Source organism: Macrobrachium nipponense, chromosome 4 (genome assembly GCF_015104395.2).
Source record: "Macrobrachium nipponense isolate FS-2020 chromosome 4, ASM1510439v2, whole genome shotgun sequence".
Taxonomy (NCBI): domain Eukaryota; kingdom Metazoa; phylum Arthropoda; class Malacostraca; order Decapoda; family Palaemonidae; genus Macrobrachium; species Macrobrachium nipponense.
This window is the reverse complement of record NC_061100.1, coordinates 86,527,729-86,554,684: the sequence shown is the minus strand read 5'-3', so window position 1 is coordinate 86,554,684 and position 26,956 is coordinate 86,527,729. Positions and strand designations below refer to the sequence as shown.

General features: G+C 36.6%; 2 protein-coding genes across 4 annotated transcripts in view; both read right to left on the bottom strand.

The window, feature by feature from the left end:
- Nucleotides 1-26,956, bottom strand: part of LOC135210986 (transmembrane protein 17B-like) — a 708,558-nt gene that overhangs the window by 354,254 nt on the left and 327,348 nt on the right. The gene's annotated exons all lie outside the window — the stretch shown is intronic.
- The window catches only part of LOC135210983 (non-lysosomal glucosylceramidase-like), a 343,346-nt gene that overhangs the window by 22,949 nt on the left and 293,441 nt on the right, over nucleotides 1-26,956 (bottom strand). Inside the window, exon 13 of the mRNA XM_064243984.1 lies at nucleotides 25,358-25,464. Within this exon, the coding sequence (XP_064100054.1) occupies nucleotides 25,358-25,464 (107 nt within the window). The remainder of the gene's footprint in view (nucleotides 1-25,357; nucleotides 25,465-26,956) is intronic.

Genomic DNA, 26,956 nt, shown 5'->3' with positions numbered 1-26,956 from the left:
TTTAGTAACCAAAAACAATTTCTCAGTGACCATTTCTTGTGCCTTGTGCTTTTCTGGAGATTTCATGAGTCTCTCAAATATGTCTATAAGAAGTAAACTTTTAAGAAAAAAGAAAAGTAAAAAGGAATAGCAGTGCTAAATGAAGCAAAGATTCTTCCACATCATCAACAGGATCAACTCTACATGGTTTGACAGGCTGCAATACTGCAAGATTCCCATTTTGTAGATTAAAGAATATCCAGATCCTTTAAGAAAGCAAAAGCTTAGTTGTTTGAGATTACTAAAGTTATTGGGAGATGCAAGCTTAAGGGAATGGGGGAGGGTGTTGGGGGTAATTTTCTATCAAGTTGGTTAAACTGTGTTTTTCACAGTAATTTTCTATCAAGTTGGTTAAACTGTGTTTTTCACAGTATCTCAAGGATATGGCAAAAAATGCAATTTTGCAAGTGCAGGTGGATACTGAAAATTCTGTGGCTCAAGAACTTAGCTTCTGCTTTCCTCTTTATTTCACAAGCATTAAGTTTTTTTTATATATTTTATTCCATATACGTACATGTTATGTTATATGTATACGGTATGTTTTCCCTCATAAAGACAGGCTGGTTCTGGACTTCTGTCAACAACATCAAACATGACTCGGTTACACTCTAGCTTTTGTAGCAAGAGGGTCATTGTCTCATCTTTTTGTGTTTACATATCACCTTTACCAGCGATTATTTGGGTGCCTTTCTTGACTTACAAGTGTTATTTTATCATAAATATGCCTTGTAAGAAGTTTTCTCATTGACAGGAAGCAAGTTCTCGTTATTTAGCAAATATAATGAAAGCCAAGAAAAGCACCCAATAAATCATTGGGAAGCTCAAATAGATGCGATAATGACACTCTCCCTACAAAAGCTAGAGAGTAACTAACTCTTATTTGTTGTTGACAAAAGTTCAGCACTAAGTCTTTATTTTATACTAGAGGATATAATATCTCTGAAAAAAAAAAAGAGAGGAGACCAGGTGCTGGCTAGGCTTTTCAAGACAGCTTTGAGTGTGACAGTAAGACAAACTTTGACTGCATTTTTCTCAATACATAAGTTTGATAGATTCAAATCTCCATAACTCAGCCATTTATGAATGGATTTGAATACTTTAAAAAGCATTATATATTCAGTGATTACTGTATTTGGAAATAATTTAGCATGTTCATTTTTTTTTTTCACATGAACAGTGGACCCACGTATTAGTGGGGGTATTGCATTCCAGACACCCCCCCTGCGAATAGCTGGAATCCGCAAATGCTTAGAACCCCTATAAAAACACTTAAAACTGCCTATGTTGTTAGTTCAACCTCAAGAAAAACCCATTAACCCCTTCGCCACCGGCCTGCTGCATTGCTGCAAATGCTTGCATACCCCATGAGACCCCCTGTCGACCGCGAGTATCAATCATTTCTTGCTCCCAGTAAATTTTATGTTATTCATATTTTTACTTTATATTCTTATGTGAAAACATTATGTGTACGGATATCAATGAATATTTTTTACCCAATTGTCAAAAAATTACAAAAAATATAGTAAGAATATCAGAGAAAATAGGAATATTTAGTAGAAAAAGTAATTGCAGAAGTAGGAACTGTTATAAAGTAGTAGAAATAGTAGTAAAGTAATAGAAATAAAGTAGCAGAAAAAGTAGTAGTAAAATAGTAGTATGTAGTGGTAATAGCAATACTAGTTTTCTTACTGAAACAGTTATTCCTAGGTTTCATACAGAAACAGCGTATACATCAATGAATGTTTAAAGCACTGGTAATAATAATAATAAAACAGTAATAATAATAATAATAATAATAATAATAATAATAATAATAATAATAATAATAATGATAAAAAAAGCAACAGCATCTCGTGACCAATACGTATATACATATGAGGCAGTTTATTCACCCCCATTATCATCAGCAAGCTATAAAAAAAAAACATCTCATCACGAGTAACAGGCCTCCATAGAAGTCCTTTCACCTTACGCTTTCCTGTTGAATGAAAGTACTACTCTGCCCGAGCATTCACCCATTCACACAATTTGTCAATTGCATCACCACAAAAAAGGAAAAAAAAAATGCATCACTTAAGCAGGTGAAATCTGGTGTGTAAGCAGGAATCCCATTGCCACCCTCCATGAATCAGGGGGGGCTGGGTCTGGGCGCAAGTCACAAGATGGATCAGTTATGAACCGCCAGCCTTCATCGATAAGAGGTTCAATGTCTTCCAAACACTCGTTGTCACTGTCAACCTCTAAGAAATTATCACTATAATCATCATCTGATAGATTTGGCAGACCCTGACTCTGAAACACTATCATCTGACATGATACTGAAAAAAAAAAAAACAATAAAATAACTGCAATCAAAAGGGAAAAAGGTTTAGAATTCAAATCTACATGGTTTACGCACAAAATTGTTCTCATTCTTCTCAGATAATAGCCTGAGGCACACTGGCATATGTTGGCCAGTACCCCTCCTAATATCCTATATGAAAATGACGTCACGACGTCCATCAGACGCTCATTGGTTAGAATGAATTGTGGGTGGAGCTTCAGCACCTCTCTTGTACACAATACTGTGTCTGGAAACCATCCAAGCTGAAGAAAACGCTTTGCTTTTTGAGGAGGGATGAAAGACGTACACGCGTACGTCCCGGTCTTTTATTACTGTACCGTAAAAGACGTACATGCGTACATCCCAGTGCTGAAGGGTTAAAATGCTTATACACTCCAACCTCTTAAATCCTGAAACCTTGGGACCAGGCCACTTCCAGACCACAGAAAATCATGGAATATAGAATACTACATCCGTTAAAAATGAAGGCTCCAGGTAAACAAAGTCTTGCAAGGTAATTCCACATACAACAAATAGCCTAGTTTCAGACTTAGCCTACTACTTGGCTATGTTCTGACACTGCTCTTTATAATTTGATTACTCATATATACTTAACTTCACCATTTTATAACTTTATGCAAATTTAGCCTACATTTCCGAGTTAGCCTAATCGTAAGTCAGTCAACTACAGTACTAAACTTCTCAGAATCTGCACATTATTATCAAAGACTTTCATATCATAAACTTTGTATCTTCATAATTATTACTATTAGTTTCTTTGTCAACTATTTTTATTGTAGAGGACAGTGAGATGAAAAAATAATGAACAAATTTCAGCGATCAGCGATCACAGTGCATTGGAATGTCGCCATCAAAACGTAAACAAAGCATAAAGCCATCCATTATGGAAAATGAACGCTATACTATTCGCTAATGAAATAAAACATTTTCTAGCATACATAAAGATTTATGCTTGTGCTTCTTACCTCTAGCATCATATGATCTCAAGGGTGGCATATCGAATAAATAAATATAAAATTGCTTAATTATCAAAACTGTATCAACTATGTCTCTCAAGCACGCACGCAGTAAGGAATTCGTGCATTGCCAAATATCTCATTGTTTTGATTAAAAGTTTTGACTTGGTAGAGCCTTCTCAAGTGGGATATTTAAAAAAATATATTTATTCCTTTAAAGTTAATATCAAAAACATATTTGACATAACATCTCTTCATTACTAACATCTATTTTCATAATAACAAAGGAGACATGGCATAATTTTTGTTATCTTGAAGTTGTAAATGGTTGAATAACAAACTAATGGTGGCCGATTTAAAATAGTCGTACCACGGGAGTTCCCAGACCATAGAATGCCGATTTTAAGAGGTTCAACTCTACCTGGTTTTTTAATAGTTTTATCATAAAAAGTTCATTTAATCATATAATTTATATGAAAATACAGTAATTTGTGGATATTTCTCATAGAAAAATACAGCAAGTACTCAAATTTCCCACAAATAATGGGTAGATATGATCCATTGAGAAATCCGCGAATACGCGAGTCCACAAATGCTGAGAATGCAAATACAGGGGGTCCACTATTATTTTTTACATATAGTACTTTTTAACATAATTTTTTCTTGTTTTTTGGTACTATGTACGGACAGTCCCTGGTTATCAGCAGGTATTCCGTTCTTGGTGGGGTGCTGATAAGCGAAAACCACCATTAACCAAACTCAGATTGCCATTAGCCGGGCCCACTGATAACCGGGGACTGCCTGTACTTACTATCTTATTCTTTCATAGTAGGTAATCCCCAGCTTACAAAGAGTTCGGCTTACGACGTTCCGAGGTTACAACTCTTTTAAATTATATTCATCAGAAATTATTTCCAGGTTTATGACGCATGTTTCAGGGTTACAACACTTATGCCGCCAATCTGATGGAAGAAATAAGATTCCGAATTCCAAAATAATCAATATTTGAAAGCTTTTTTATGAAAAATGCAATAAAAATGCAGTTTACATAGCTTTTAACCCTTAAACGCCGAAGCGGTAAAAAAAAAATGTCTCCCGTGTGCCGGAGACGTTTCAGAGTGAGCGCGGAAGCGGAAAAAATATTTTTTTCAAAAAATCACAGCGCGCTTAGTTTTGAAGATTAAGAGTTTATTTTTGGCTCCTTTTTTTGTCATTGTCTGAAGTTTAGTATGCAACCATCAGAAATGAAAAAAAATTATCATTATCTTATATAAATAATGCGATATATGATAGCGCAAAAACGAAATTTCATATATAATTATATTCAAATCGCGCTGTGCGCAAAACGGATAAAGGTAACAAGTTACTTTTTTTTCGTTGTAATGTACACTAAATTGCAATCATTTTGGTATATAACACATTGTAAAACGATCAAAGCAACACAGAGAAAATATTATCACAAAATAATGCATGAATTCGTAACGCGTGGACGTAAACAAATATTTTTTTCAAAAATTCACCATAAATCTAGATATTGTCCTAGAGACTTCCAATTTCTTTCAAAATGAAGACAAATGATTGAATATTACTATACTGTAAGAATATTAGCTTACAAATGCAGTTTTTGACCATATCTGACAAGTTAAATTTGACCGAATGTCGAATTTTTTTATATATATTTTTTTTATATGCAATTATTTCGGAAATAAGAAAAGCTACAACTTTCATATATTTTCCGTTTTATTCTACATGAAATTGCGCACATTTTCATATATAAAACTCTATGAAATGCCTAATATGAAACGGAGCAAATATTCCGAGAATGGGACTTACGCATTTCGGAGATTTGTGGCGGAGAATCCGCACGCGGAGGGAAGGAAAGTTTTTTAAAAATTCACCATAAATTTAAATATTGTGCTAGAGACTTCGAATTTGTTTCAAGATGAAGATAAATGACTGAATATTACTAGACTGTAAGAGTTTTAGCTTACAATTGCGTTTTTCGACCATTTCGGTAGAGTCAAATTTGACCGAACGTGGTTTTTTTCTATTTATCGTGATTTATATGCAAATATTTCGAAAATGAGAAAAGCTACAACCTTCAACTATTTTTTGTTGTATTATACATGAAATTGCGCACATTTTCATATATAACACTTTATGTAACGGCTAATTTAAAATGGTGCAAACATTATCACAATCGCACGTATGATTTTTTCGGAAGAGTTACCGCGCGGACGTAAAGAAAATGTTATTTTTTTCATAAATTCACCATAAATCGAAATATTGTGCTAGAGACTTCCAATTTGTTGCAAAATGAAGGTAAATGCTTGAATATTACTAGAATATAAGCGTTTTAGCTTACAATTGCGTTTTTCGACCATTTCAGTAGAGTCAAAATTGACCAAAGGTTGAAAATTTGTCACTTATCATTTTTTATATGAAAATATTTCAAAATTGATAAAAGCTACAACCATGGGTTGTTTTTAGTTGTATTGTGCATGAAACTGTGCACATTTCCATATATAAAACTTTATGTAACGGCTAATTTAAAATGGTGGAAACATTACCACAATCGCATGTATGATTTTTTTCGGAAGAGTTACCGCGCGGACGTAAGGAAAAAGTTTTTTCATAAATTCACCATAAATCGAAATATTGTGCTAGACACTTCCAATTAGTTGCAAAATTAAGTTAAATGATTGAATATTACTAAAATATAAGAGTTTTAGCTTACAATTGCGTTTTTCGACCATTTCGGTAGAGTCAAAGTTGACCGAAGGTTGAAATTTTGGCACTTATCGTTATTTATATGAAAATATCTCAAAACCGATAAAAGCTACAATCATGAGTATTTTTTTTGTTGTATTCTACATAAAAATGCACACATTTTCATATATAATACTCCATGTAACGGCTAATTTAAAATGGTATAAAAATTATGTCAAAGTGACGAAATAATTTCCAAGATGTGTCACAAATACTTTTTAGTGCGGCAAGAAAGAAATTCGCGCTTGCGCGCCTGCGTAACAATTGTAAACAAAACAACACCTTGATCCGTGAACTCCCAGCATCCCCCAAGGCGCGTGATTCAAGAGTTTTCGGCAGGTAGGCCTAAAAGTATTTTTCCGCAAATTTTTAAAAAAACTTTTGTATGTCGACGTAAAATACGTCCAGTCGGCACCCGAGAGACAAAAAATGTTGACGTAAAATATGTCCAGTCGGCGTTTAAGGGTTAATACTACACTTAAAGCATTAAAATAAGGTTTCCTTATGATTTTTTTTCCTGCTTACGACAATTTTCGTCTTATGATGCATCTCAAGCTGTCCTAAGCTGGGGACTGCCTGTAAACAAAACCTAACTTGACAATTTTATTCATGCATTTTTGTTCTTTATGATATAAATTTGATTTAATTTTTAAATCTTTAAAATTGATTGATAAAAAATGATAGAGATGGTTTCAAAACTTGTGAAAAATGTATAAAACAAAAAAATATTCACAAAATACAGTGGACCCCCCGTACTCGCGTTCTCCGGATTCGCGGACTCACACATTCGCGGATTTCTCTCGGGAACGTTTCCCTGCATTATTCGCGGAAAATTCACGCATTCGCGGTATTTTTCTATGAGAAATATCCCCAAATTCCTGGTTTTTGTTATCAATTTCATCATAAAATGCACTTTTTGTGATAAAACTATGAAAAAAACCAAGTATGAAAATTTTTAGTGGTTTTTCTTAAGTTTTAACTAACAAAATAGGCTGTTTTTAGCGTTTTTATAGGGGGTTCCAAACATTCGCGGATTCTAACTATTCACGGGGGGTCTGGTACGCATCCCCCGCGAATACGGGGGGACCACTGTATACATTTTTGCTCTTATTAAAGAAAAATTTTGTGTTCACATTCCTTAAAACACTATACATCAGCACTGTAATTTCCATTATGAAAGCACATGATGGACCAATCCTGCTGGCCAATACTCTCAACCATCCAAAAGCCTCAGAAAACACAACTTCCTCAATGTCAACTTAAAGATGAAAAATAAAATGAAAAGATGACAAGAACAATTCAAGGATGTAGAACTTTGAGTATCTTTCAAGTTGCTAAGTTTCATGCAGATGAACAATTTCAAGAAGCTGTATTCGATGCTTTAATATGCCACGGAGCCATGTGGGCCATGAAGTCCTGTGACAAACCTGACCATAGGACATTTCTTTGCTGATAAGGTCTACCAACAAATGTGCTGTTCAAAGTGAATTTTAGAACTATGTTGAACTTGTAAACTACTGCCTACTTTGAAGAGACTATCAGCCATCACAATATCCTAGCACATGTTCAAAACAAGGGTAAAAAAGCATGCCACTGCTAAGGGCTAAATTAACATATTGAGGCTTGGTAAGACAGTCTAAATCAGATGGGATGATGTTTAAGTCCATTCTACATATACTGTCAAAGATCTAATCACCCATTGTTGCTTACAGCATGTTGACTGACAATGACTGTCAAGGATCCTTATTATGCAAAGTTAAGAACATTGCCATAATGGAGTCAAACACATCTTATAGGGCTATTTTAACTCGGTTGAATGAAACCATATTTCAAAATTACCCAAGGTTGGTTAATCTAAGACTAGAATCACTTGAACATTGGAATTGTTTGAACCATTGCAAAGAAATGGACAAAATTTATGCTGGACAGTGGTCAGTGTCTTGTCACTACTTGGATCATTGTTGAGAGTTCACATCACTCCAAGGGGATAAATACTCACAGGTTCTTTATCACAATCAATTACTGCCCCAATGTGAGGTCTGTGGTGGTGGGGGTTAAAGAAAACGGGCAGATAATTACCAAAGTACCTTGAGGTAATCAGAACTGAAAAAAAGGAATTTTAACTGTTTAACATTAAAGGCTGCCATTACATTCAGGTAGGCTATAGTATACTTGCTGTATTGGCTTTTTGAAGATTCGCAGAATCGCCTATTTGCAGATTTTTCTGTGGAACCTTTCTGTGTGTTTGTGTGTGTGTGTGTGTGTGTGTGTGTTTTGTATGATAAAATGACATTTTTATAATAAAATTAGATTTTGTATATACTTACCAAGTAACTACATAGCTATAGTTTCTACTTCGCAGCAGTTTACAAGGAAATTCACGGTAGCGATTCTTTTGTTTAGTAAAGATAACCCACCCCGCCCACTTTCCGGGGAAGTACAGGTACAACACAGCGAAGAGCGTCATTCGTTTTATGCCTAAGTCCATATGAGGGGAGGAGGGTGGGCTCTGTTCATGTAGTTACTTGGTAAGTATATACAAAATCTAATTTTATTATAAAAATGTCATTTTTGTTTAAGTAACTTATCATGTAATTACATAGCTGAATCCCACATTGACCAGAGGTGGGAATCATGGACATATACTATCCCAAGACCACTCGGTGAAAGAGCTGAATTTGCAATAGTACCTTAGCTAGCATCAACAAAATGCTTGTTGTAACCTACCGGGTGAGAGAGCTCCAGCAGGAAGACACTGCCTCTGGTCAGAGCTTGCCTGAACCTGTAGAGACGTGGCAGTAGAGCTAGGTTTCGCCTCTACTTCAGTGGGATGCTTTGCAATCCAGGAATACTCCGATGACTGCCAAAGCTACCAAAACTCAAGCCTTTGCCCTGGGCAACACACAAAACGACCAGAAAAACCAGTTACCTGAACACCAATAAAAACTATCACCATTACCCAACCATCACCGACCAGATTGGTGGGTACTCCAGGTACACCATACCCCCAAGCTCCCAAAAACTCGACAACCACTGTCTAGGTGAGTTGAAAAGAGGATAGATATACTCTCCTACCCTTCATTTCCCAATACCATGCCAGCAATAGACAAGGGACCTAATGCACTACAATTATCTGTACGTCACATAAATAAAATTAGCAAATACAGATTTACATCTCCAGAATGTAGCTTGTACAATCAAAGAAAAAGATACATTATTCTTAAAAACCATGGACATGGCCACTGCCCTTACTTCATGGGCCTTGACCTTGCATAAAGAAATAACTTCTGAAACCTCTGAGTGTGATTCAGAAATAAAATTTCTCAAAAAAAGCCAAAGCATTTTTAGACACAGGACGTGATGGGTCCTTGACCGAGCACCAAAGGTTAGGGAAGCCGCCTCAGTTTGCCTTAGTTCTTCCCAAGTAGAATTTCAATGCTCTTACGGGGCACAGGATCCTTTCCTGATCAGAAAGACTGAGGATGTCAGTCAGTGATTTAATTCAGAAGGACCGAGGCAAAGGATTAGTTGAAGTTTCATTTTTTGCAAGAAAACCCAAAATGAATGAGCAGACTGCGTCCCCCTGTGAAAAACCCACATCTTTATGTAGAGCTTGTATCTCTCTTTCTCTTTTAACTGTGGCTAAGGCCACCAAAAAAGTGTCTTCCTTGTAAGATCCCTCACTGACCCTCAGGCTAGAAGATTGAAGATTGCATGGGTTCGAATGGAGGCCCTGATATCCACTTCAGAACAACATCAAGATTCCTGGGCAATACAGCCTTTTCCCTTAATCAAATCACTGATTTCCTTATTTGAGGGCAAATCCAGACTCCTCTGTCTAAACACAGCTTAGCATGGATCTATATCCTTTGATTGTGGCTGCTGATAACTGCTGAGAAATTCTTAAAAATGGCAGAAAGTCTGCTATTCGGGCTACAGAGGTAGAAGATAAGATATTGTGACTTCTGCACCAGCTGTGAAAGACTGACCACTTGGTCTGATAAACGTTAGCGGAGGATTGACGTCTACACTTAGCAGTCGCTTCTGCAGCTGGTCTTGAAGAGCCTTTTGCTCTGACAAGCTTCCTGACAGTCTGAAGCCTGTCAGAGCAAGAGTGAATAGTCCTAGAGGGAACCAGAGAAAATGTGGTTGCCTGAGTAGTCTTCATTGCTGTGGTAGAAGTCTTGGGAAGTCCACAAAGAGGTTGAGGAGATCTGGGAACCACTCTTTTTGTGGCCAAAAGGGGGTCACTAACATCATTGAGGGGTTGCTGTGCGACCTGAATTTATTACATCCTTCACCATACTGAAGGGTGAGAAAGTGTAAACATCAAAAATTGACCAAACCTGGATCACTGCATCCATTGCCCATGAGAGAGAGGATACAGGACTGGCGAACAATAGAAAGGAAGTCAAGGATTCCTCGCCGTTGCAAACAGATCTATCAACTGTTTCCCCCCACCGCCTCCACAAGTTGGTGCGACTTGTGGATTGTGTGTCCATTCCGTCATTAGTACCTGCTTGCGACAACTTAACTCATCCACGATGACATTCAGTTTCCCCTTAAACGCCGATTGGACATATTAAACATCGATATAAATTGTCTGTTGGGTACCGATTGGACGTATGGTACGTCGATATAAAAAAGTTAAAAAAAAAATGTGCGGAAAAATAGTTATAGGCCTACTAGGCAAAAACTTTTGAATCACGCGCCTTGGGGGATGCTGGGAGCTCACGGATCAAGGCGTTGTTTTGTTTACAATCAACACACAGGCACGCAAGCGCGAATTTCTTTCTTCTTGCACTAAAAAGTATCAGCGACACATCTCAAAATTATCTCGTCACTTTGACATAATTTTTGCACCATTTTATATTAGCCGTTACATGGAGTATTATATATGAAAATGTGCGCAATTTTTATGTAGAATACAACAATAAACAACTAATGGTTGTAGCTTTTATCCGTTTTGAAATATCTTCATATAAATAACGATAAGTGCCAAAATTTCAACCTTCGGTCAAATTTGACTCGACTGAAATGGTCGAAAAACGCAACTGTAAGCTAAAACTCTTATATTCTAGTAATATTCAATCATTTACCTTCATTTTGCAACAAATTGGAAGTCTCTAGCACAATATTTCGATTTATGGTGAATTTATGGAAAAACCTTTTTCCTTACGTCAGCGCTGTAACTCTTCCGAAAAAATCATAAATTTTTTCGTCCGATTGTCGTAATGTTTGCATCATTTTAAATTAGCCGTTACATAAAGTTTTATATATGGAAATGTGCGCAACTTCATGTAAAATACAACAAAAAATAACCCATGGTTGTAGCTTTTATCAGTTTTGAAATATTTTCATATAAATAACAATATGTATGTGCCAAAATATCAACCTTTGGTCAACTTTGACTCGACCGAAATGGTCAAAAAACAAAATTGTAAGCTAAAACTCTTACATTCTAGTAATATTTAATCATTTACCTTTATTTTGCAACAAATTGGAAGTCTCTAACACATTATTTCGATTTATGGTGAATTTATGGAATAAACTTTTTCCTTACGTCCGCTCGGTAACTCTTCCGAAAACGATAAGAAATTTTTTTGTCCGATTGTCGTAATGTTTGCACCATTTTAAATTAACCGTTACATAAAGTTATATGCATGAAAATGTGCGCAATTTTATGTAGAATACAACAAAAAACAACCCATGGTTGTAGCTTTTATCAGTTTTGAAATATTTTCATATAAATAACAATGTGCCAAAATTTTAACCTTTGGTCAACTTTGACTCAACCGAAATGGTCAAAAAAACCAATTGTAAGCTAAAAATATTACATTCTAGTAATATTCAATCATTTACCTTTATTTTGCAACAAATTGGAAGTCTATAACACAATATTTACATTTATGGTGAATTTATGAAATAAACTTTTTCCTTACGTCCATAAAGTTTTATACGTATATGAAAATGTGCGGAATTTTAACGAAAAACAACCCATGGTTGTAGCTTTTATCAGTTTTGAAATAATTTCATATAAATAACGATATAGAAAAAATTTGTCCTTCGGTCAACTTCTCCACCGAAATGGTCAAAGACTGCAATTGTAAGCTACAACACTTACAGTCTAGCAATATTCAATCAATTACCTTCATTTTGCAACAAACGGGAAGTCTCTAGCACAATATTTCGATTTATGGTGAATTTTTTGAAACAGCTTTTTTTTTTACGTCCGCGCGTTACGAATTCATGCACCATTTTGTGATATTATTTTCTCTGTGTTGCCTTGATCGTTTTACAATGTGTTACATACCAAAATGATTCCAATTTAGTGTACAATACAATGGAAAAAAATTAACTCCTTAGCTTTAACCATTTTGCTCACAGCACAATTTGTATACAATTATATACTGTATTACATTTTTTTCCGCGCTGTCATATATCCCAATATTTATATATGATAGTAATGATATTTTTTTCATTTCTGATGGTTGCTTACTTAACTTCAGGCAAGGACAAAAAAAGGAGCCAAAAATGAATTCTTAATCTTGAAAACTAAGCGAGCTGTGATTTTTTGAAAAAAAAAATTTCCACTTCAGCGCTAACTCGCAAACGCCGCCGGCATATGGGAGACGATTTTCAAAATACCGCTTCCGCGTTTAAGGGTTAACCCTCTTACGCCGACTGGACGTATTTTACGTCGACATTTTTTGTCTCCCGTGTGCCAACTGGATGTATTTTACGTCGACTTACAAAAGTTTTTTTTTAAATTCGCGGAAAAATACAATCGTTACGCAGGCGCGCAAGCGCGAATTTCTTTCTTGCCGCACTAAAAAGTATCTGTGACACATCTCGGAAATTATTTCGTCACTTTGACATAATTTTTGTACCATTGTAAATTAGCCGTTACATGAAGTATTATATATGAAAATGTGCGCAATTTTATGTAGAATACAACAATAAAATACTCATGATTGTAGCTTTTATCAGTTTTGAGATATTTTTATATAAATAATGATAATTGCCAAAATTTCAACCTTCGGTCAACTTTGACTCTACCGAAATGGCCGGAAAACGCAATTGTAAGCTAAAACTCTTATATTTTAGTAATATTCAATCATTTACCTTAATTTTGCAACTAATTGGAAGTCTCTAGCACAATATTTTGATTTATGGTGAATTTATGAAAAAACTTTTTCCTTACGTACACCCGCAGCCGGGGGTAACTCCTTCCCGCAAATAAAAAAATCATACATACGATTGTGGTAATGTTTGCACCATATTAAAATTAGCCGTTATATAAAGTTTTATATATGGAAATGTGCGCAATTTCATGCGCAATACAACTAAAAACAACCCATGGTTGTAGCTTTTATCAGTTTTGAGATATTTTCATATAAATAACGATAATTGCCAAAATTTCAACCTTTGGTCAACTTTGACTCTACCAAAATGGTCGAAAAACGCAATTGTAAGCTAAAACGCTTATATTCTAGTAATATTCAAGCATTTACCTTAATTTGGCAACAAATTGGAAGTCTCTAGCACAATATTTCGATTTATGGTGAATTTATGAAAAAAATAACATTTTCTTTACGTCCGCGAAGTAACTTCCGAAAAAATCATACGTGCGATTGTGGTAATGTTTGCACGCGCGTAGAATACAACAAAAAATAATTGAAGGTTGTAGCTTTTCTCATTTTTGAAATATTTGCATATAAATCACAATAAATAGAATAAAAACCACGTTCGGTCAACTTTGACTCTACCGAAATGGTCGAAAAACGCAATTGTAAGCTAAAACTCTTGCAGTCTAGTAATATTCAGTCATTTATCTTCATCTTGAAACAAATTTGAAGTCTCTAGCAAAATATTTAGATTTATGGTGAATTTAAAAAAAAATCTTTCCTTCCCTCCGCGAGCGGATTCTCCGCCACAAATCTCCGAAATGCGTACGTACCATTCTCGGAATATTTTCTCCGTTTCATATTAGGCATTTCATAGTTTTATATATGAAAATGTGCGCAATTTCATGTAGAATAAAACGAAAAATATTTGAAGGTTGTAGCTTTTCCTATTTCCGAAATAATTGCATATAAAAAATATATATATAAAAAAATTCTACATTCGGTCAGCTTTAACTCGTCAGATATGGTAGAAAACTGCAATTGTAAGCTAATACTCTTACAGTATAGTAATATTCAATCATTTGTCTTCATTTTGAAAGAAATTGGAAGTCTCTAGGACAATATTTAGATTTATGGTGAATTTTTGAAAAAAATATTTGTTTACGTCCGCTCGTTCCAAATTCATGCATTATTTTGTAATAATATTTTCTCTGTGTTGCTTTTATCGTTTTACAATGTGTTATATACCAAAATGATTGAAATTTAGTGTACATTACAACGAAAAAAAAGTAACGTGTTATCTTTAACCGTTTCGCGCACAGTGCGATTTGAATACAATTATATATGAAATTTCGTTTTTGCGCTATCATATATCGCATTATTTATATATGATAATGATAATTTTTTTCATTTCTGATGGTTGCATACTAAACTTCAGGCAATGACAAAAAAAGGAGCCAAAAATGAACTCTTAATCTTGAAAACTAAGCGCGCTGTGATTTTTTGAAAAAAATATTTTTTCCGCTTCCGCGCTCACTCTGAAACACCTCCGGCACACGGGAGACAATTTTTTTTTTTCCGCTTCTGCGTAAAAGGGTTAATAAATGTGGTGACAATCTAGGTGTGATTGTCGTGAGCCCAAAGGAGCAGATCCCTGTCCGCCTCAAACAGGGAAAGTGAGTGTGTGCCTCCTTGGTTTTTTATGTAAGCCAACACCGTTGTGTTGTCCGAATGAACAATGACTGTGGAGTCGTAGACCACTGTCACAAAGTATTGAATGTCCAGATGAACTGCTTTGAGTTCTTTCACAGTTATGTGTAAGTTCTTCCCTGAACTGGACCACATCCCCGACACTTCTGCATTCTCCAGGATTACGCCCAAACCCAGATCCGATGTGTCTGAATATAGTGAGCGGTTGGGGTTCAGAGGGAACAGAGATTTTCTGTACGCAAACCTTCCTTCTATGAGTCACCACTTTAAGGTCCTCTTTGATTTCTTGATTGATCTGATCATCAACTAGATTCCTTGAGGAAGAACTGAAGCGGTCTCATATGCAGCCTTCCCAAGGGCACATATTTTTCTATGGACGAAAGGGTCCCTAGAAGGCTCATCTATTTGTTGGCATTACATGAAAGGCGAGATAGGAACTTTTGAATTTTCCAGAGACAAGTTAGGACTCTTGTTGGACATAAAAAGCCCAAAACTCTGAGATTCTATCCTCATCCACAAATAAAGAACGGATTGGGTTGCAACTAGTTGGGACTTGGATTTGTTGATCAGGAGACCCAGATACTGGGCCAAGTGAAGTCTCTTGAATGTTCTCCATACATTTTGACTTGGATGGGAGCGAAGGAGCCAGTCATCTAGGTACAGACAAAGGTTGATTCCTGCTAGATGTACCAACTTTGCCAGCGGGGGAAGGACTCTGGTAAAAACTTGAGAAGCAGTTGACAGGCCAAAACACAGAGCACAAAATTGGAAGACCTTGTGTTGGAACATAAGCCTTAGATACTTCCTGGATTCTTGATGTCTGGGGATGTGGAAGTAGGCATCCTGCATATCTATAGTCGCCATCCAATCCCCTTGATGAATGGCTGACAGGACAGAATGGTTGGTTTCCATCTTGAATTTCATGGTCTTCACAAAGAAATTTAGGGCACTGACATCTAGGACAGGTCTCCAATGCTCCAATGGTTTGGGGACTAGAAATAAATAGACAGTTGTAAAACTGCTCTGAATTGACATCTTGTACCATTTCTGCTGCTCCCTTCTTGAGAAGAGAATCGACCTCTTTTGATAGGGCAGTAAATTTCTCTGAGTCTTTGGAGTAAGCTCCCAAGTTGACTGGAGAGGAAACTAACGGGGGTTTTCCTTGAAGGGGATGGAATACCCTTCTTTGATGACTTGCAAAACGCAAGGTTTGACCTTCTTTTCTGCTCATTTGGTCCAAAAATGCTGCAGTCTGGCTTCCACTAAAGCATGGAGGACTGGATCCTCACTTACAAGAAGAGGTCTTGGATGTTGATTTCTTCGCTGGTCGTACTGACCGAATATTAGTCCGAGGTCGTGACTGGAACTTGCCTCTGCCACCCTAAAGGGATGCTGCTGCAGAGGTGATACCGTTCTAGAAGAGAATGACATTGAAGGAGGATGAACTGTTTTATTAGTCCTCTTAGAAGAAGCGGCTAGGAAATCCTGGGGGTTTCTTCTGAATTTCTGCTGTTACATGCTCAACAGCGGCTCAAGGAAAAAGTCTATGATCTAAGGATGCAAACAGAAGAGCTGATCTCTGTGAAGGTGTCACCCTCTTTGACGTGCACGAGCACCATTGCTCTCTCTCTTGAGGACCTCACAGTAACCAGTGATGCCAATCTTGCGAGCCATCTCTGATTGCTTTATCAGCGCAGGATAACACTCCTAACCAATCACCAATCTGACGCAAAGTTGCGTTAAAGGTAAGCGCAACTCTCAATCTTCTTGGCTAGTGTGCTTATGGTCCAGTCAACAATACTGAATATCTAAAAAAAAACTTTAAAAAGAGTCACATATTAGATGATCCAGTTCTGAGGCAGTGAATAAGATCTTGGTGGATGAAAAGACCGACCTTCTTGCCAAATCAATCAGACTGAAGAAGTCCCCCTGGGAGAAGGCTGAAACTCCCAAAGAAGGAGCCTTCCCAGTAACATATTAAAGGTATCTCCTCTTCAACAACCAAGCAGGAGGAGCACAAAAAACCGCCTTTCCTGCATCTCTCTTCTCTGCGAGCCAATGCTTTCCTCAATGAAGAGGACAGGACCATACTAGACAATCTAGTCTTCAACAGGTTTTCTCATCATAAAGGCTGATCCCGGGGATGCAGGTGTAGCTGGCAAGAAGAAATCCGGAAAACAATGCAAAAAGTATCTCAACAGAGACTCATATGCCGACATAGTTCAAGATCCTCCTCTTCGTCTGAAGGTGGAGACTAAGTTACTACTACTGCAGAATCACGAGGCGTTGATGAATTTTGAAGAAATTCCAAGATACTGTCCAGGCAACAACTGATTGGATCCAGGGAAGAATCCTGAAACTCAGGTGGAACAGAGTGATGTCTAGATTGTGAGACCAAACCTCTGCTGGAAGTTGGCGCGGATCGCAGAGATGACGACTGCGCTCGTGTAGGCGAGCGCTCAAACACTACCCTCTTTAATTCGAGCGCTTGGATACACCAGAATGCACAGGTTCCAATAAGCACTTGGATCCATAATATCCCACTGTATGCTTTGATCCCTTAGGATCCACTGACAACATGGGTCGCTTGGAATCCACCACTGAACACTTAACACCCTTGGATCCCGATGTGAGGGAGTTGGAAGCCCATACAGGTGTCATAAATCAGCAATCTGACACCGAAACTTCAGGGGAATGATAGGAAAGATCCCAAAAGCTAAACTAAGGTTCAGGACTATGATCCTGATCCTTAGAACGCTTGCAAGGAGAGGAAGAACAGCAATCCAACACTGGAAAAGACAATTTCAGTGGTCTAGAAACATCCTCAAATCGTTCGTAACGTCCTCTAAGGACGACGGAATGTGAATACCAAGTTGGACGCCTTTCCAACGGCTGTCCTCCAAGTCTTGGGATCCTCACACTACAGGCTCAGGTGAGAGGGCAACAACCTTGGGTAAACCCCACCAAGCCTGGGATCTCCGGTTTGCCTCCTCCCAGATTTATAGGAGTTTGACAGGGACCTTCATCTGGAAACCTCAATGGAACATATAGCCACCTCTTCCAAATCACTAGCACCTTGATCACTTAACACTAAACTTATCCATCAAACATTTAACCGAATTCCCATTCTGAGCAACAGAATTCACAAGCATATTAAATTTGTGATCAAACCTAGCCTCTAAACTGAAGATGGTATTGGTCGGGAGTTAGGCAAGGGAGAATAAGAAAAGCCGGAGGACTGTTGATCGGTGAGAAAGCAGTCACAGGTGTCGAAAGAGCAGGAATAGAAGGAGAATTCTGACTATAGCAGAGTCTAGCCAGCTTTGCAGCTAAGCCCCGCCCAGTGCACGCTTGTGATTGGCTAGCTCTCGAAGGGGGAATGACGTCACACTAGTTAACAGTCCAAATGATTACCAGTACAGATTTGACTCCGTTCGGTGATGTTGAGTTTCGTGCATGAATCATGAAACCACAGATTTGAGTTCCCAGAGTTGTGAAGTAAGCAATTGATATCTCCAATAAAAGATATATAAAGTTATATATATCATTATGAAGATCTTGGATCATTTCGTCTGTGCGGCCTAAACACATATGCATCATGCTTTTTTTTTTTAATAGGTGTTGGTCTGCTTAAGCGTTCTGACATAGACCACATTAACTGAAATGAAGTATAGATTTATGCAGCCAGTTGTGATATTGTGGTATTAGTTCATAATAGTCTGCATGTCAAATGTTGATATCATTAAGAGATTAGGCCTACATGTCAATTTCTTATACTATATTGAGGCAATGACAGGGCATAGGCATATTCATCAATTTCTTATTTTTTGAGGAAATGACAGGGCATAGGCCTACTCATCAATTTCTCACATTTTGAGGCAATGGCAAGGCATAGGCCTACACATTAAAGTCTTATATTTTGAGGCAATGACAAGAAATAAGCCTACTTGTTAATTTCTTATGTTTTGAGGCAATGACAGTGCATAGACTTACATGTTAAATTCTTATATTTTGAAGTATTGTAAAGATAGGCCTACATATAAATTCTTATATATTGAGATAATGACAGGGCATGAGCCTACACATCAATTTCTTATTGCAAAAAGTCTTCTACCTGTATCTGTTGGAAATAGAGTAGCTTTATATTAATATAGTAGTACCTCGAGATACAAAAGGCTCTACTTACGAAAAACTCGAGATACGAAAGCCAATGCGAAAAAATTTATTGCTCTACATACAAAAAGTTTTCAAGATACGAAAGGTTGTTGCTGTAAAGTCCCGAGATTTGCCCGGACCACCGAGAACAATTTTAAAACTCCCGCGCCGCCAACTGAGTAAACTCGCCACCATCCTCCCGCTCCCCCATTGGTTCCTGATGCTAGTCACACCATAAGGTCCTGCTCTCCTATTGGTCTGCATCTACCCCTTGTTCTTTAAGTATTCTATTGGTAAAAGGATGCTGTAAATTGAGAAACTTATTCATGCAATACATTTAATAAAAAAAAAACATTAGGTAAAGATTGAATAAAGAAAAGAAATGAATGGTTATTATACTGTTTGGTAGTTTCAGTAGTTGAAGAGAGATAATGAAAATTTATGGCTTACTGTGTACTAGGAAAAGTGATTGCTTGGCGATCGTTCGATACTCGTAAGTGCTGAATGTAAACAGACGTTTGGAAGCTTTTTTTTTTTTTTATTATTATAGTTAATGGTTACTTAATAATTATTTGAAATGAGTACATGTAATACATTTAATAAAAAAACTGTGAATTAGATATCATAAAATATAAAATAAATCAGACTGCCAACAAATATGTATTTTTTAGAATTCTTCTTCTCTTTTATTATTACGTTACGTATACGTATGTTTCATTATAGCTGTCAGTAATTCGGTATCTCCATTAGGTAAAGATAGAATAAAGAATAGAGATGAATGGTTATTATACTGTCTGGTAGTTTCATTAGTTGAAGAGAGATACTAATGACAATTTATGGCTTACTATGTGCTAGGAAAAATGATTGCTTGGCGCTCGTTCGATACTCGTAAGACGGGTAAGAGCTGAATGTAAACAATCGATTGGAAGGTTTGTTTTTTGTTTGTTTGTGTATTATAGTTAATGATTAATTAATAATTATTTGAAATGAGTACATACTGATTATTTATACATTTTATTGGCATATTCTAAGCTTTTAGCTCTTAGGTTTAGATGTCAGAATCATAGACTAGGCTACAGTAGCAACCGCTAACATAGGCTAGGCTTATTGCTAAGGGACATATGCTAAAGTCCTAATATATGCAGTAAAAATGGGGTTGAACATTACATGCAGTTGAATATTACTCAAGTATGTACAGTATTTTGCCTTTTTGGAGTCATATTTCTTCCGTCGGATTGGCATTGTAACCCTAGAACATGTGTTTTAGGCCTGGAAATATAATTTACTGGGGTGTTTTTGGAGGGCTTGGAACGGATTAGCCATTTTACATGTAAAATGTGTTCCAAGATACGAAAAAATCATGATACGAAGGCCGCCTCGGAACGGATTAATTTCCTATCTCGAGGTACCACTGTAGTAGTTTTAACTCCAAGATATATAACGTAAATGCATAAAGTGGAATGTACATGTATAAGCAAGAGTACATAAATGCATGGCTGGCCAAATCCTAGAACTGTCTCAGCCTTACAACACAACTATCAAACTGATTTCAATGAACTATATTAAAAATATATTTACTAAAGGGATAACAATACTCTGCTTGAATCACTTGGTTTTGGAGCCATTTGTGTATAATCAGTCTCTCTCTCTCTTCCACAACTATATAAGACCTCCATTAGTAATTTTATTTACAACAAACGACTAAATTTCAGTTAACAAGAATAGGCTGTTATTTCTTTATGTCAGTATTTTACAAATAGGTCTATGTTTATTCTGCAATGTTAGGATACCATAAGAAAAATTTACAAAGACGCTACAAGCACCATAACAGCAGCAACAAACACAAGAATAACCACAACAAGAATCACAATAAAATGACTGAATATAAGATAGGCCTATAATCCAAACGGTGTAAGCTGCATAAACCGACAAAAAGACATAGGACCTTATAGGTCTTCGTCATATTTATTATCCTATTATTTTGGAAGGAGTTAATGTCCTCAAGAAAATTCTAAGCAATTTATATCCAATATGAGTTGTACAGCCTGTCATACTGTAACTTTTTTTTTAAACAAAGGTATCTTCTGGTTTTATAAAGTGCGGTCACTGCCTGTCATCCCTTCAAATGTGTAAACCGTTCCAATGAAATCAATTTTAAGACTATGCAAATGTAGCAAAATTTCCTGAAATCAATATGAAATTCCAGTTTGCATAGCTCTGAGAAAGTTTTTGTGTTTAGATTTACAATGGTGAAACACACTTGACAATATCAGACGGTAATGACCATTGTGCACTGATTCATGTGTGGGATAATATGGGGCTAATTGACCAATTAGACATCAGGTTTTCAAGGATTGAGGCGGAACGATGAAACGCATCTTCTTAAGGTGAGGCTTTATTCAGGACTAAGGGATACAAAAGGGTTTTGCAATGTGGACCCTGTAGACAAAAGAAAAAAAATGCATGTTGCAGATTACAACAATACCAACTGTTGCAAACTCACAACAAAGTGCATCGATTCGAATGCAGACATTCCAAGAGACACCTTTGTATTCAGGTGAACCTCATTTACGAAACAACATTGCAACAACGCAGAACACTTCGGAGTTCATTCATATTTTCCTGTTTTTTACCATTTTTATAGAGATGTGTATTATGATTTTATTTTATGGGATAATATAAAGTTTCATTTTGATAATCAGCACAACGTATTTTAGTTCAGTAAAACAACCATTGCAAAATAATAGAGAGAAAAGAACCACAGATTAACCAACTTTTCGAAACTATTTCCAACCAATCAGCTTCATGGAATGGTCGTGACGTAATCAGTAGGCGGGGCTTAGCCGCAAAGCTTGCTGGTCGTTGCCATAAATCCTTTAGTTTTGGCTCTAGCAGCCACCCTTCTAAGTCTATTCTTCTCTAGTTTCTCTAAATAATTAGTCAAAGTCTTCCACTTTCCCTGATACCAGTCTTTACATTCATCACATGAAAGAATGGAAGAACAAGTCTGACCCCTACATTGGCTACAAATGGTATGAGAGTCATATTTAATGGAAGTCAGTCAGGTATTACAGCCCTTGCTGCAAAACTGGGCACTAGAAGCACTAGCTTCAGATATATTCACAAAAGAAAGCCAGTAAGCTAACTAAATTAGCAAAATTGCTACCAAATTCAAAAATAAAATTCCAGAATAAGTCACCAAATCCTGTGGGAACCACAACCGTCCAGTGAAAGAAAGGAATTTCAAAGCAAACTACCAGGTAAGCAACTGTCGTCACTGCGCGGCAGAAAAGAATGAAAGTCTTAGCTGTGTTGTACCTTTACTTCCCCGGAAAGTGGGTGGGGCCTGTTACCTTCACTAAACAAAAGAACAACTACCATGAATTTCATTGTAAACTGCCACAAAGTAAAAGCTATAGCTATGTAGTTATGTACTTGTTAAGTTACTTATACAAAATAAATGATTCACCTAATACATGATAAGTACTAATTTTCAAATATTAGGAAGATTAAAAAATAATAATAATAGTATAATAATATATTAATAATAATAGTAATGGTAGGAGACCTTCTCTTAAACATATACTGCGTTAGCATTATCCTAAATACATAGATAATTGGGAGAGCACTGGACTTGCCCTGCCTCCACCTGCTCAAGGCACTCCTCATTTAAAAGCACTAGCATTCCTTACCCTGCACAAGAGGCTTTTCTCTTACCAACAATCAAAAGGACAAATAGTACCACTATACCACAACAGGATAGCGACACCAACAATGACATCCCTGGTGAAGAAAATCAGATTTATACCAGCTGCAACATCACTCAGCAGTCAGCCAACCAGAATTCAGTCCAAAATGACATCATAAATCTCTCAGCCAGTAAAAAATTCGACCCGCAATGACGTCACACAAGCCTGTAGATCTGCCAGACTACAGCAAAGAACTATCAGGTCCTGAGACTGACTTGAAGCTGGCCCCTGCCAGCTAAAGGGAGACCAGCCAGCCAGAATTCAGCACGCTGAAAACCCCCTGCCAAACCACCTGAATATAAGGAAGAGGGACTACACCATCTCACACAGACCCTCACTCACCCTTTGCCAAGAAGATGGCTGGAGAACCAGACAAAATGTTGCGATAACTAATTATTATAACTAGAATGACATAATATAGGTATTTCATTATATTTATAGAGAAATATTCATAACTCTACAGAACCTACCCTTCCAGATTTCATTTACCATTATTGTATTATTACTAATATCGGAAAATTACTCACCTGGCTTAACAGTAACAAGAAAGCTGCTATAAGAAAGACAGAGAAAAACCTCTACAAGATTAATGCTGCTGAAGCAGCAATAACATTCAACAAATATAATTAATAATAATAATAATGATAATAATACACTGTTATTAAAATATTTATGCAATTCTATAATGTTATTCCTGTTTTTTCCCTTCAAGTTGTGAAGCGAGAGAGAAGGTTGGGCCTGTCAGAAATGTCACATTGACAGAAAGTGACTGCAGGCCCAAATTGTTGCCTGCACCTAATCAACTCATTTCTATTTCTTCTATTATCTCTCTGGTAGAATAAAAAATGGAAAAATAAACAAATACTCTCTCTCTCTCTCTCTCTCTCTCTCTCTCTCTCTCTCTCTCTCTCTCTCTCTCTCTCTGTGTTATTGGCTGTATGTATATATTTATAATGGTAAAATGTTTAAGATTGATTTTGAAATGATAAAATACTAATTTAATTTCAAAGATTAATACAGTAACAGAATAATAATTAGAGATATACTTGATGTAGGATGATACTTTAAGTATACATTTGGTACTTATTTGAACTTTCAAGATAGGGAGTTATAAGCATTTTTACAGGGGTTTCTAAGTATTTGCAGATTCTACCTATTCGCGGGTGAGTGCGTGTGTGTCTGGTACGCATACCCGCGAATATGAGGGTTCACTGTGTACCTGCACAGGTCTATTGAACAGTCAACCTGTATATGCACACCTGAACATTAAGTGAACAACCTGCAGTTTTTCTGCCTGCACAGGTGACCTGAGCAAATAGTTCATCTTAATGGATATGCATGCATTAACCCATCTGGATTTATCTATTCTCTAATAAATAGATAGTATCAGATTGATATACTATACATATCTATAATTTTGCAATTTTTCCCCATGAAAAACAATAAGGATGAGCATCTTGAGCAAGTAAAATCCAACCATTACCATAGTGGATAAAAACCTGCAAATTTAAAATTAATCTAAATACTAAAGGAGATTGATTTTGCTGCTGACAAAGACAGTATATTTGTATGCCTATGCATGCTCATCCATAGTTGAAAACCATGTATGCAAGTCAGTTTTTAAATGAGAATAAATACTCATTATAGCAAAGTAATATAAAACAAGACTAGGCCTATATGCATCTATTCATGATTATGAATCATATTATATGTAATTCAGTTTTAAAATGAGAACATAATAATATTCAGTTAGCTAATGGAACAAATAAAGCAATCGTAGTCTCTGTTTATTCAGTTAGCATTTTATGTTAAAAATGAATAACAGTCACTCCTTACTTGAATGTTTCTTATTTTATGCATTGATCAGCAAGCTAATTATTGCTAAAGTATCGTAGGTTGATGACATGGCTGCTATAGAGAACTGAGAAAAACCTTATTGTTAGTAGTGAACATATGCCTGCACATGCCTAGGCAGGCAAACACCTGTGAGGTATACCTGAAAATTAGTGGTGACCTTAATTTCTTGTCTTGATGGGTGACATAACTCTATTTCCACATCAATAATCACATTCACTTGTGTGGCCCTTCCGTACATACGGTGGGTCAGGCAAGCATAAACTGCCAAGAAAACCATTCGATATCTTCCTGAACACCTGTCTAAAATTTATCAAATAAATAAATTTAAATTAAAAATCTGGAATCTCTAGAAGCCACAGCTGTATTTCCAACTGCATTCCTAAAGTTCACCAACAGCAACAAGAGTAGAAGGAAGCTCGTTTCAGTTAGGCAGTTGATGGCTAATGAGTGTGCAAACTTACTGGAAGCAGCAATCTTCTCCATGCTTTTTGTAAGAATCAGAGTAAGGGATGCATGCAGACAGAAGAATAAGCTATTTTAATGGCTTTGTAAATAGTTTGTAATGATAGAAACCATTCTTCCATAGAGCTCATTTAAATGTAAATGAAAGAGGCTTTCTTCAAAATGAACCATTGTCAAACAAAAACTAACCTCGACACCAGCTCCAGACAGTGAAAGGTACCAATGTCCCACCAGTTGGTCTGCCATACTACTATGGCTATGGGGAGCACCACAGTTATCAAATCTATAATATTTACCTGCAAAAAATAAAGAATACTTATATGGATATACATGTTGATCATCCCATTTGAAGCAAAGTAAACAGTTTTGTGGTTGTGCAGTACTTCTGCCTTATACTTTCACTGAAAAACATTCCGCAACAATGATTTATTTCTTTTACATACAAAAAGAAATGAATTTTTCTTATTAAAATATATACAGGCAGTCGCTGGTTATCAGCAAGGGTTCCATGCCAACAGCTTGACGATCAGCGAAAATCGCTGATATCTGAAAATTGGTGATTTTTGGCAGCTTATCAGCTCCAATAACCAGATTTTGCCACTGATAACTGGTTAATGGCACCTCTGTTAGGTATGCATCATCACCGATAACTAGAAATCAGCACATTTTAGCACCAAAAATCACTGATTTTTGGCCGTAAACAAGTGCCATAAAACTGGATCATGGATAACTGGGGACTGCCTATTGATCACACTAACACCATATGAAATATATACAAAACATACTGAAAACCTTACTTCAAAGCAATATAAATTACAGAAATGAACAATGAGAAAATCAAATGTGAATAAAAGAATGAGTATGACTACTAATAAAATATCTACGCAATAACAATTGTTAAAAACCAACTAAGACATAAAAATATTTTTCACAATGGTTATTGAAACCACACTGAGAAACAAACAACAAATTCCAAAATCTTGTCTCTCAACTTACAATGTAATATATGGGTGGGAGAGATTGACTGATTCAGATAAGATGGAAAACAGGTTATGTAAAGCACCTTATCTTGAAGGTGATCAATAATGATTCAGCTTAATAATTAAAGTGGGCGCCAAAAGTTTTTGCACCCCTAGAGGGGGTGCAAAGACTTTCAGCAATTTAAAGAATCCTCCAGATCAGTCACGGAAAATGCCTGAGACAAAAAATGACTAATTGACACCGTTTGTTATTTCCACTGTGTCCTTGACTGAGGAAATAATAACTGATCAGTAGCCCATTAGCCGTGGTGTAAGTCAGTTTGTGCTGCTGGCACTCCTGTCAGGACTTGTTTGTCTCGCCGTTTTGCCCTTGTGTTGCCATTCCCTGTGCCTTTATGTGTAATGGTGGGTACTTATACTTCTAGGGATGATCGCGTAAGGGTCATTCAATGCTTTGAACTAGGGTTAAATACCGTTGAAATTGTTCGGCAAGACTTATTTGAAGCGTTGAAAAGTTCAGAACATTGTCGCGAGGTACAAGGCATCAAGGAAGATAGAGGTACCTCTCCCTGCCAAGAAGTCTAGGAGGCCCCCCTTGCTGTCTGAACGATCTACTTCGCTTCTGAGAAGGGAAGCAGAGCTTAACCCTTCACACACCACTTGTCAATTCAGGGAAGAAAATCCTGAAATTTTAGGAAAGTGTAAAGTATGTACTTTAACAGATATACTTGTCACGCAAGTTGGGATTTAAAAGTGTTGTGGCTCCTAAGAAGAGCAAGCTAACTGACACCCATATTAAGAAACGAGT